At 34.1% G+C, this 12,930-nt stretch overlaps 1 protein-coding gene across 1 annotated transcript in view; it reads right to left on the bottom strand.

The window, feature by feature from the left end:
- LOC125057141 (heparan sulfate 2-O-sulfotransferase pipe) overlaps positions 1-12,930 on the bottom strand; it is a 78,448-nt gene extending 65,518 nt beyond the window's left edge. Inside the window, exons 1-2 of the mRNA XM_047660624.1 lie at positions 12,800-12,930; positions 12,072-12,288 (exon numbers count right to left, since the gene is read on the bottom strand). Of these exons, the coding sequence (XP_047516580.1) occupies positions 12,072-12,115 (44 nt within the window). The 5' untranslated portion in view covers positions 12,116-12,288; positions 12,800-12,930. The remainder of the gene's footprint in view (positions 1-12,071; positions 12,289-12,799) is intronic.

Raw genomic sequence — 12,930 nt, 5'->3', positions numbered from 1 at the left:
TTGAGATCAAATCTAAATATACTTTTATAAAAATGCCGACGTTATTTTTAGAATACTAGTTCTACTCGAGATTTGTTGATATGGCTGAAAGGAATTTGCTATTAAACGCATTTATAACAATTTTTATTTTAATATAACATTTAATACCTGACCATGCTTGCTGTCAAATATGTTCTATGTGTTTTACAGCAGGCATGGTCACGGAAGTGTTAATGAGTGTACCTACATATATTACGCGCTGGTGAATATGTCTCTTCATATTGTGACTGTCTTAAAGAATTCAAACTTATCGCTTAGATCGAGTCGACAACATGATTTTTCTATACAGAATAATACACGGCCAAATCAGTACTGAGGCGCTGACACTATTAAATTGATTTATCCCTGTATTCACGGAAACCACGCACACATTTAAAACCACTGTTATTCGCACGAGGCTAGTGACCATTACTTCCTTACAAAGCCTCTGTAGGTCTTAAGGGCTCGAAATATTCCACGACTTCTAGTTCCCTGCGCAAATTAAGGCTGTACTAGTCGTAAAAAAATATTTTTTTTTGTATCCTTAATGTTTAGTTTTACTAGTAATTGTAAATCTCAACATTAATTTAAGCTAGATTAATTACTATTTGTTAATACTGAATGTCCATTACTTAGGGCGCTTTTATCTCAATCTTTTTGTACATGTTTCTAAACCTGTATTGTAGCTCGTGTGACTTTCTTATTTAAATAACCGACAGCGTGTTTTCTTTAAAAATAGAATAATGCTATTTTTATACTAACCGTAATATAATATATAAAAAACAATAGGCTATGATTAAAATATGTCGGTAAAAGGCAGAGAAAGGAAGAACTAAGCTGGGAACGGCTGCGAGTACAATAGCAGATGAAATTACCTACATAAAATAGATTTTAATTTTCATACAACCTTTGAAATGGAAACAATTAACAACAAATGTTGTTCTACATACTGGGTACGAAAGGAAGCTTTCTATATCGCTTATATTATAGAAATGTTTTCTTCAAAATGGAATGCAAAGCGCAAAAGGGTGAGGGTGACTCGCCTATACGTATTTAGTACCACAAATAGTGTACATATGATTTTTTTTATATATAATAGGAGGACAAACGAAGGGCGAAGAACGAAAGTCATTGCATCCCTTGGACAACCATGTTGGTAGGTGCGTTGCCGGACTTTGTGGGACAAGTCTGCTCATTTTTTAAACAATAAGGTCGTATCTCCCGGGAAGACCCGGCAGTCGATTCCACAGTTCGCTAGTTCAAAAAGAAAATGCTATGTGAAACGTGGTAAACTACCAGCCATCAAGGTGATTAACAATCATACTTCTTTCGGGCATTAAACCGGCGCCTCATCCAGTTCAGTCTCCAAGGGTTCACTAGCGCGGTTAGAACGGTGAGTAAAATATCTAAGTACGTGTACATTAACACATCCGTGACCATGCTTGCTGTAAAACACATAGAATATATTTGACAGCAAGCTAGTGTATATACTTTAATTTATGCGACGACACTTCTGTCGCTGTGAATTAAATGTTTTGTTGTTTTTTTCTGTCTTTATTTCTGTCATTATGTGTAATTAAATTAATGCCCAACATATCCCCGTCTAAATATATCTATTAAAAAATCTACTAAACCGACTGACTCACTGATTTAGGACGCTAGTACGCGATTACCTACATTCTACAGTGAGGAAGTGGTTCTTAAAGTGCATTAGTATGTAGAACAAGTACAGCAAAATACACTAGAGAAGACAATGATCCGTCGTGAGAGCCCACGCGCCACTGGTCACTTTCCACGGCCGACTTGCGCACACGCATCCGTTTCAACTGATAATCGATACGTCAATTTCGATTTTCACAGGATTATCTGTGAGATTCGAAAATACATTCACGTGATAAAAAATTATTGTTGTTTATTGGAATTACGAATTTGAAATAAATAGAACAGTGTTTGCGTGCGACCCTTATCCCTGTGGTCGTAGGTTCGATCCCTGGCTGTGCTCCAATGGACTTTCTATGTGCGCATAGTGAAGGAAAACATCGTGAGGAAACCGGTATGACTTAGCCCCAAATACGATGGTGTGTGTCAGACACAGAAGGTTGATCACCTACTTGACTATTAATGTTCACGGAACAGATACAAAAATCTGAAACCCAGACTTAAAAGGTTGTAGCGCCATATTTACAATACAGTCCATTGATACTACACCTATATAAGATTTGTAACTACTTGTAATATTCCTCAACAGAACTAATCTCAAAACAATGATAGGGACAATTACGGGCCATTGTCTCCTTAATAAACATCTTTTTGTCCTAAGCGCGACAGACAGCCGCATGTGCAGTGGCAAACAGCCAGTGCAGAGGAATGAGTCACCCTCGTAATCCTGGAATGCAAGGCTGTGGCTAAACAACGTACAGAAATCCTGTACCCAGGCAAGAGACTTCTGTGCTTCTGGAAAGAGGTAGGCTGTCTTAGTTAGCCAGGACGTTATGCACAATGGACCAAGTGAGTCTAAGAGCGGAAACTGAGTCCACCAACCATACCATTATCTGTTATGTAACGTTGACGTATACATACAAAATTATTGTAATATACATAATCATTTAACGTTAATATATATATAACCCCTTACCTTACGGCATACAGCCATGCTCGTCGCTGGTACATGCCAGCAGTGGGAAGAAACTATTGTTGATTTTCGCATATTATAAATATAAAAACTACACAAGTATTGTATAAGTATATACTTGTACATTATATAAAAGGTACAATATTATCAATTTCCGTTGTATTGTATAGAAAATTTCCTGTGTTTGGAAAAGCCTTCACCGACAGAAGTTATGAAACTTTCTTTTAAATCGAGATATGAGAGAAATCGCAATGAAAATGTTCAGAAAGAGATTAGTTTTTAGGTTTCATTTTATAATAAACTAAAACCCGATGTTAAGTTAGAATACAGTTTAAGGACACTCACAGTGCCTGTATGAAGAGAGCGTTGCCAGACTTTTAAGAATTCCTTAGTCCTACAGATTTACAACTTAAACAACCTAAGCTAAGCTATTAATCTGAACAACTCCTTTGAACACTCTCCATGGTAAATGCGGTTGAAGATGCAGGGATCTCTCTGTCATCGCTACGCAACGTCAAGGAATCAGCCGCTCGAAAAATGACTGGTCGTTGACGATTTGAATCGCTCTTCGTTGAATACGGTCAAGTAAGGAAGGAAGGAGCTGGTACTGGGGAGCCTCCGCCCAGAGGTGAGAACAGTACTGCATGTACTCCATGTGATGTATTGGATTTTTACTGACGTTAGTCATTGTCGCACTAAGTCTCGTTTATGTCTCTCACCCTTAATGGGTAAACGAGATAAAACATTGATTGATGAAAGGAAAGGTAACATAACCTCATAACTTAGCGTATTATAGGATACCTAAGTATTTCTCAAGCTATTATTAACCATATTAAAAACAGTGGAAATTAAAAAGCTCTGTACATTTAAATTTAATAAACAAATACGAGATTTGATTGGCGTACACTATTCTCAAAATCTAATTTTGCGGCTTACAAATAGTTTAATCTTAGCTGGGATCGTTAAGGTTTAAAATCTGAAATCGGGGACAAAAGTAAATGGCTAAGTGCGGCAGCTAACATAAAATACACCGCATAGTTATTAAATAACTTATTAATGGATCAATAGATTTTCACTCGAAGGGAAAGGTACGCGCAAGAATGCAATGTAATGCATCATTATTTGTTACACTTTGCTTAAATTACTTAACGGTCAAACAATTTCAACATTTGTAAAGCACTCGTGTTTGAAGTCTACGTTCAACATCAAAGTAATGTTTTTTTACGAATTTCCTTTCGACTTCGACAAGAATTTCGATAGTGTCTGTTTTTGACAGTTGGATCCCAGCGATTTATTTACATAGAAATGTCAAAGTTATTATCGTATTTTCGTCCTTCTCAAGTTTTCTATACAAAAACTAAGATAAACTAATCGATTTAACGCATTCGTACTAAAAGTAAAGCTGAGAGATAGGCATATGAATTATTAAAAACAAACAATTCCTCTTTCTTTTTAATCTATTTTTACTCTGTCAAAAACAAAATTTTGATTGTCATGGATTTCACAGGTCATCGTTTTTAATATGAAAATGGTGAAATGATATTGAAAGCTTAGCAAGAAAATGACTGAGGTTATACGCTACGCTTACCACTAATAAGTATATTAAGTGTTAAGAGAGGCGTTTATATACGAACAAATAAAACAAAATAATATGTCATTAGAAGAAAACCGCAATTTGCATTTGTAAGTTAAAACCGTTGTATGCGGTTAAAAAGAATCTGCATGTAATAATGACTCTTATTATTAACGGGGGAAAACCTCGTTCCTTAAAAGGTTTAATCAAGATCAATCTGTGTTTCAGAAGACTATTGTATTTCACAGTTAGATATGTAGGACAGTTATGGCTAATATGTAGCCGGAAGGCATCGAGAAAAATGCAACAATGGAGAAAACTATCACATTTTAAAAATAATACAGATAAAGTGTAGATCTAGATAACAGAGTACGGTTCTGAGATTTAGAATTGATATACGAGTCAAGAAATTTCTATGAAGCTTTGTTATTTCTTTAGATACTTCTAAATGCTCAAACGATACTATCAAAAGCTATTTCCAAGCTGCAAAGAAAATAATTCTTTTTTTTTATGGCTCTGGCACGGTTTGTGCATTAGCCAGCGTCAAGTATAAGATTTTTATAATTCGCACTTGTAATTTGCCATCCTCGGCCTAGAACGTATTGCTACGTTCTAAACCTTCACAGTCTCCTTTCTTAGGTAGCATACTCACTGCTTGCCTTAGAAATTCGACCGTGCCCTCCATGTACGGTTTAAGCACTCGCCCGGTACCGCACAACACTCCCAAAGGCCGAGAACAAATTTAAATTAAATTAAAACTTGCCCTCGAACCGGGAATCGAACCCGGTACCCCTCACCTAGCTAAAATAATTCTTATTTACAAACTTAAATCTGGCAATGTAAGTCACGGTGCTGCAAGTGTTGCCGCATTCAAATTTAGTCAGTCATTTAGTCAGTCAGTCTGTCAGTTTGACATAAATAACCTTAAAAACATATAAATACGCACTAGCGTTTACGTAAATACAAATATTAAACTAATTTCATTTAAACTTCTTTTTTAGTATTGTCGGAAACCAAAAACGTGCTAAATTTCATTGCATTGTTGACTTCAATTCCCACGATTGACGAAAGTTAAAGAAATTAAACTTTCTTTCACGGACAATTATAACAGACCAAGCTGGTTAATGATATCGGTAGATCACAAATTATCTTTAGTTCCACAAAAAGTTCAAATTTCAATTAAAGTAACCGCTATCAACCTTCGTGTTAAATCAATTCTAACCCCGATTCAAGATCACGCTACTTTCTTTCAATTGTATTTTTATTATTCCGTTGACATAGTGTCATTGTTTAGAATTTAAGACTACGTTTTGTGACTTTATAATATGTAGATATTTACTATATAATTTATAATATATTTTCATTATATTTAGTAACGTTATCTATATTAATATGTATTATAAAGTTACCAATAGACCACGTTATGTGTGAGTATTATAGGCTGTATATTAACCCAAAAACTTAAAAGATTTTTTCGTGGTAGTCGGATTTGCAGTCGGAAAAAACGGTGCAACGAAAATGTTTCTTACGATCGTTGCTTTAACGAAGGTATACAGGATTGAGTTCCAGAGAAAAGTTGTATAGCTTGTTAATGCCTATAAAGAAGTTAACGATAGCATATGTCTAAATTTTATATTATATAAAAACAAGTGCTCCGCGGCGTCTGTCTGATCGCGATAAACTCAGAAACTATTGCACGGAATTATTTGCGGTTTTCACCAATATGTAGAATAAGTCATTAGAAAGGTTTAGGTATATTATTTCAAGCTTACGAGTCAGGGTTGCCCGTGCGAAGTCTTAAGTACTACAATTTACACTTATATACACCAAATGACCTAATTTAAACAAACTTTTTTCTTTAGTTTTTTTTTAATTATTAATTCAATTAGATTTAAAAAAATCTATAACAAAAAATCAATAAATATTCTTAAAATACATTACTGAAAGGAGTCCCTTTAGGCAAAGTTCCGAAGATACTGGCAGCGTTCCCCCTTTGAAGAGCTATATTATTTGTCTATAGTGTACATTATTTTTAAGTAACATTTGCCATTATATCAATTTATTTTCCGTTTCCAATGAAGACCTTAAATATGTAATGAAGTTAGAAAATTTAAATGCTAATTTCACTTGAAACTCACTAAATATTTAAGTATTTTTAACAATACGACTTCTCCTTCTCTGCTTCAAGAAGAGCGCTTCGGAATACACTCGCGAGCCAATGGATAAAGAGTGTCCGTGTATCACTTACCATCAGATGAGCCACGGGCAGGAGCCCTTGGCCTCTATGAAATACGATTCGAATATTCAATATTTCAATTAAGTTATCAAATCGAGATTAATAATAATCATTTATTCGCTTTAGATAACAAAGATCCATTCTTGTTATAGTTTAATAATTGTTATGATATCCTAAATTTCAAGGACAATTTATATTCAACTAAGTTTATCAATTTATATAACAAACCCTATCATCATACTTAAAGCAAAGACTGTCCCGTTTAACATGTTCGTGTTACTGGAAATTACAGTAGAAAGTGAAGACCACGAGTAATAGAATAAAAATCAACAAGATATATGAGTGTTGTAAAGAGATAAGTAACATTTGTTAACCTGGTCACGTGTAGTAGAAAGCTCAGATTAACTTAATTTATGCTTGAATTTAGCGTGGACATTAAATTTTCGTATCACTGTTCTCAACTAACCTCATTTTCATTACAACCTTCGTACAGTATTTGTTAATAGCATTTTTTTATAGGTGCCAGGAGGCTCACCTGATGCTCAGTGATACCGGCCTTAAGTAAGTGCGTCATAAGTGGGTTGCCAACCTTTAAATAATTGATACGCTCTTTTCTTAAAAGACCCTAAAGCGGGCCATAGACGGACCGCAGTCCAGACCGACTGAATTATGCGGTCGCCGCACGGCGATCTGCAGTTTCCATACTAAATTCATATTCGCAATACACGGACCGCTCTAAATTGCCTTTAAAAACGCTCAGTTGTGGAACGGGGGACGTCGAGGTGATACGGGTGGAATTTCGTATTCTGCCTCGACGTCCGATGATGAAACTCAGCTATTAATCCGAACAGCGTTAGGTTGTATGTCGTATGATTACAAAATGTAGTTAAATAAAATTTGCAGACAAATATTGTATGATTTAATATAACAATACATATAATATTAAATTTAGACTCGATTAAAATTAACGACTTTGTAAAAGTTAAATAACGTTTCTTTTCATCTTAATAATACTCCTAGCCGAAATATTTGGACGTAAGACTATAAAAATCTACTCGCAAACTCGTCTATTAAATTAAATTCTACACTGACATTTGTACCGTTTTTTTTATATTAACAATATTTGCTTGAGTAAGAAAAATCTTATAACAAAATCTACATGTAAGTCAGTAGAACTTCCATAGTAACTAAAACTGTGTCCGAATTCATACGAAAACTAGTTCAAGAATGACAAAGCATGTCTATAGACTCATGACTACTGACCTCAAGTACGTGTTAAAAGTAATTTTCGGCCCCAATACACAGAGCGAACTAAAGCATACATTATAATCGATTATAATGGGATCGTATTGGGAGCTTTCTACATGAGTCTGGTAACTATGAAAACTATGTTTATTTCTAATCTTTACAAATGTTGAATAAATTAGAGTTGTTATTTTTTTCTTGTTACTTGATATCTTAAGTTTCAGTGCTATTGTTCGGAACCCGACGAGAGAAGGCCTCGGATATAGAGTTTTAGCAATTGCAAAATAAGAGCAATAATCCATGTATTCGACGTCACAAAAATACTTATTTTCTAACTACTACACATCCAGTGACGACATCTTTATGGATTACGCCACAGTATTCTAAGCCTGACGCAAAATGTCAAAAATGTGTAGGTTTTTGACAAATGGGAGCCATAGTTCGCGCCGTCTCTACGCAAACTCGTATCTACCCTACAACATGCCAATTCCTCACGTCAGTTATACCGTCGTTTACCGTCAGAGCAATTAACACTGTCTCAGCTACTAACACAATTCTTGCTGTTGTTTCTAAATCTGACTCAGCAGTGTCAGCCTCCTATTTTTATTAAATAACATCTTCTATCTATCGTATTATTTTCTTAAATTTTGCTTTCTAGTCATCGCGTCATCTCCCATCAAAGGAACGCATTCAAACGGAACTCCCTCAGTAATTTAATAAACGCAATAGCGTGTAACGTTATTCTTGTAATAGCATGCTACTCGTGCAATTATTGAATAATCTCACTCAGAAAGGGTGCGTGGCCGCTGCCAACAGTTAGACGTACAGAGTAATTTTATTATCCAGTCATGTCAAGTTGTCATGTGACATGTCTCTGTAATCTTTGGCAACGGTTATCTCTGTGTTGCCACATTTACACTTAGTAGATGCTACTGCTCTCACTGCCACTGAGAGCTATGTGTGATCAGTCTCTTACGACATATTAAAACATTTAGGACATTTCTGCCAGCGGCAGGAGATGAGTATCAATGTGGAATTAAAATATACTGTTTGATTTATTTAACATTTGTGTTTTTATATCAGCTTTTTTCAACTATAGTTGAAAAAATCATATAAGTTAGTTAGTTATAATTGAAACTACGGTACAAATGAGTAATACGATCGAAAAAGTTTCTAAAAAACGCAATTTCTTTAGCCTACTTACTAATAAACGACGAAATTCTGAAAAAAAGATTTCTTTATCGGCAAAGAAGTTTACGTTCTTTCGCCTCCATTAAAAACTCGTAATCCGATAATCTTCGCTTTCGTGGAAAGGCCGTTTTGACAAGTTTTGACAAAATTTTAAAGTATTTTTGTAAGTTTAAAACATTTCAGTCACGTTAGAAGTAGTCCATGGCGTTAAATTTTTTTAGGTCAGACTTTATCATATTGTGTGTAATTTTTCTAATTAAATATTACGAATGAAAACATTAATTACTGATGCTATCTAATCCCAAAGCGTATAATTACAACTTATGTTAGTTAATTGAAGAAGATAACGTGGTATCTCAATCAAGAGCTTTGTTTGAGCTTTAATTTGCTACCTTGATAGCTTTACAGATATTTCATCGTACTAGGACTAAATTAGCACGTGTTCAATACAAAAGAATTGCCTATATCTAAGCGCGTTATATTATATAAATATTGAATTTTCTACGAGCTAACTAAGAGCAGTGTTGGCCTAGTGGATTCAGCATGCGACTCTCATCCCCGAGGTCGTAGGTCCGATCCCCGGCACCAATTTACTTTCTTTCTGTGCGCGCAATTAACATTCGCACAAATGGTGAAGGAAAACATCGTGAGGAAACCGGCTTGACCCAAAAAGTCGACGGTGTGTGTCAGGCACAGGAGGCTGATCACCTACTTGCCTATTAGATTGACAAATAATAATCAAACAGATACAAAAATCTCAGACCTGAAATGGTTGTAGCGCCACTTTTAAACTACCTATAAAATAAAATAATTTTACATTGCTTAATCAACTGCCGAAAATTGTGTTTATAATTTTCTCTATAATTTATTTAGCCAGACGATTATTAACACAGAATCATCTATAAATTTTGCTAACAGTTTTAAAACTAAGTATTCAATCCATAGTTTTGTCAATAATAATTACAAATTCTCTATGGGAAATGCAATGCCGAGATGATAATATAAACGCATTCTCAAATGTCTTTTTAATATCAAGAATTTTCTTCCTTGTAATTTTAAAACCATTAAAACTGTTTACGTGTATACATTTAAAAAACATGCTTGGATAGTTAAGGAATGTGAACGAGAAAGTTTCAAGATTCTTAAAGTATGTTAAATGCAATTATTTTGCTAAGTAATGAGTGCGCTAATGGGATAATATCTGTAGTCTGTTCACACAGTATTCGAAACGTATTATGCATTGTATAGAATTTGATGAACCTTGTGGTGAGAAGGTCACGAATGCATTCTTGTATCATCCAAAAAAAAAAATTGAAAAATATCAGTTTTTTACCAATTTTGATTTCAAATTGATTTTATTTATCCTAAAACTAGTTACCGTGTGTATAACACAACAAACTTGAGTATAAGTAATTATGTATAGGTGAAAGCTTATTAAATTGCTAATCTCTCTAAATCTATAGTCAATCAAAGACTTAAAAGATTTAAAATAAATAAATCAGTGGCGCTACAACCTTTATATGTCTGGGCCTCAGATTTCTGTATGAATTTCATGATCATTTGTCATTCTTATAGACAAGTAGGTGATCAGCCTCCTATGCCTGACGCACCTCGACTTTTTAGGTCTAAGGCAAGCCGGTTTCCTCACGATGTTTTCCTTCACCGTTCGAGCGAATGTTAAAAGCGCAAATAGAAAGAAAGTCCATTGGTGCACAGTCGGGGATCGAAGCTACGACCTCAAGGATGAGAGTCGTACGCTGAAGCCACTAGGCCAACGCTGCTCAAAAATCTTCAAAGATTTCACTTGTAATAAAAATCTCCTTTGTGCAATCTTGCTAAATTCTTCTTTGAAGATAAAGATAACCCAAGTGAACGACCTTACACCCTTGTGTCCATCAAAACCCTCGTTCACTAACCTATCGAAATATTCAATTAAATCGATTTCACTCACTCTCGACTCTAGATAATCGCATTTTAGTCAAGTCGTGCGCGTCCGGGTGGAAATTAGTGCCGTGCCTGAGAAATCTCAATCCGATTCGAAGAGATCAATTACCGCTTTGTTTGTAACTGTTTATCAGGAAAACGAAGTAATCGCTATTAATCCTGACACTATTCTGACAGTTTAATAGTAAATAATAGGTGTATAAGAATCCTTTGTACGTTCTGACACAAACATGTTTATGTAATACGATAATATGCCGCAATTAGTTCGAAAAATGATATCCTGTAATAAAGTTGTTCCACGCAATTGTACTTAACAGGACCTCTGTACATTACATATTAAGAAATTAAATACAAATATGGAATTCATTAAAAGCTAACCTATTATTTCTGTAAATAATATTCAAGTTTCAAGTTAGCAAGTCAGAATCGACTGCTAAGAAAACCCGTCAACGTAATTGACAGCGCTCCGTTCCAAAAGCAGGGAGAGATCCAATTGGAATTTACAGTTTATGACCAGAATTATATATATTCTACGCTATCCACAGATGATATCAATAAATGAAGTGTGGTATCAATAAATTATCTACTTAGTCCATATGGTTTTATGTGCTTGACAATAGCTGTGGTGTCCGGGGACCAGACTTTTAAGGACTAAACAATGGCATTGTGATGGATCAGAAGAATTGATTATTATTATAAATCCGCAAGCAGTTTTTTTCATTATTTACTTATTGTATTCTATTCATTAAAAATTTGGTGTAGATATACTGTACATTTTTAAATATAAAGTGGTATTCTATTTATTCATAGAACTTAGTCTTCTAGAAAGTGTATTTTTTATGCGTTCATATTGCGTTTAGTATTTAGGTGTGTATAGACTGAGACTTCCACATTGGCGAGCCGCTAGGTTGTAAATAACATCTCAGCTAACTATCCTTTCAGATAGATTTTCCGTAACGCTTTTTACTTAAACCGCCTAAATGGTTATAGTGCATTTTTGCACAGAGATGGATTTTTATTTTTTTTATTTTAAGAGTGTCAATACAATGTAGATTTGTGTGTTATTTGCTATTTTTTTTGTTATAAAATCAAACTAGATTTTTCTTCATATACTTAAGTCTTGTATATATAAATCTAGAACATGGAAAAAAGTCATACAAATACAGAAGAAACAATTTTTGTATGAATTTTTCCCTGACATGTCCACAAGGACGAACTGCTGCAACTTTTACCTTTTGGGTACACTAAGCCTCCGATGCCGGAACAGGTGGTCCATTGTCTCCGGTTCTTTTGTCTTTGGACTATCCCACGGGCGAATTATAAACTTTCACTGCTTGCTACTGCGTCCGCGCACAATCAGTCCATTGAATAGAATAGTCACTTCACTGTTTCACAGTTTTTTATAATCAAATAATTTGATCAACGCACAAATAATTAATTAATGTATTACTGAAATCGAATTATTTATTAATTAAAAACTTCACAAGATCAAAATGTAAAAATATAGATATTAAATTCGACAATTTTTAGTCTTAAAGACTGTGGCAATTTATACAATGTATTATAAATACAACATGTAATTAAATTAATTCGTATAATAAATAATAATTTATTTATTATACCAAACTGACATTCAGCATTGCATTATGAGAGGTTTTTTAGCAAATAATTTTTTTTTCTATTATACTTATATGTAATAATTATTCTTATTATAAGTGTAAAGGATTTTCTGGGATAGATTCTCTAATTCATTGAATAGCAATTATCATTATATTTAATTAAATGATTTTAGCGCTCTTATTTAAACAAATTTTTATTATATGAAAAATTCACTTTCTAATCAATATTTATATTATTACTTTAAATACAATTAATATTATGTCCTATATTAATCAATGCCTACCTAGTTTAATTTATATGTTTTTTTTATTAAATATTAAAAGCGAACTATTTCACGTACATCTTTAACTTAATATAAATCACTTTTATATTAAAAATAATGTCTATAATTTTTCACCCGCACTCGCGAACGCGTCTCTGCGTATAATTTTGCGTGAATGTGCGAACGTGCGACCAACAAGCGAATCAAAT

This window comes from Pieris napi, chromosome 16, assembly GCF_905475465.1.
Source record: "Pieris napi chromosome 16, ilPieNapi1.2, whole genome shotgun sequence".
NCBI lineage: Eukaryota > Metazoa > Arthropoda > Insecta > Lepidoptera > Pieridae > Pieris > Pieris napi.
This window is presented reverse-complemented; position numbering and strand designations above follow the sequence as displayed.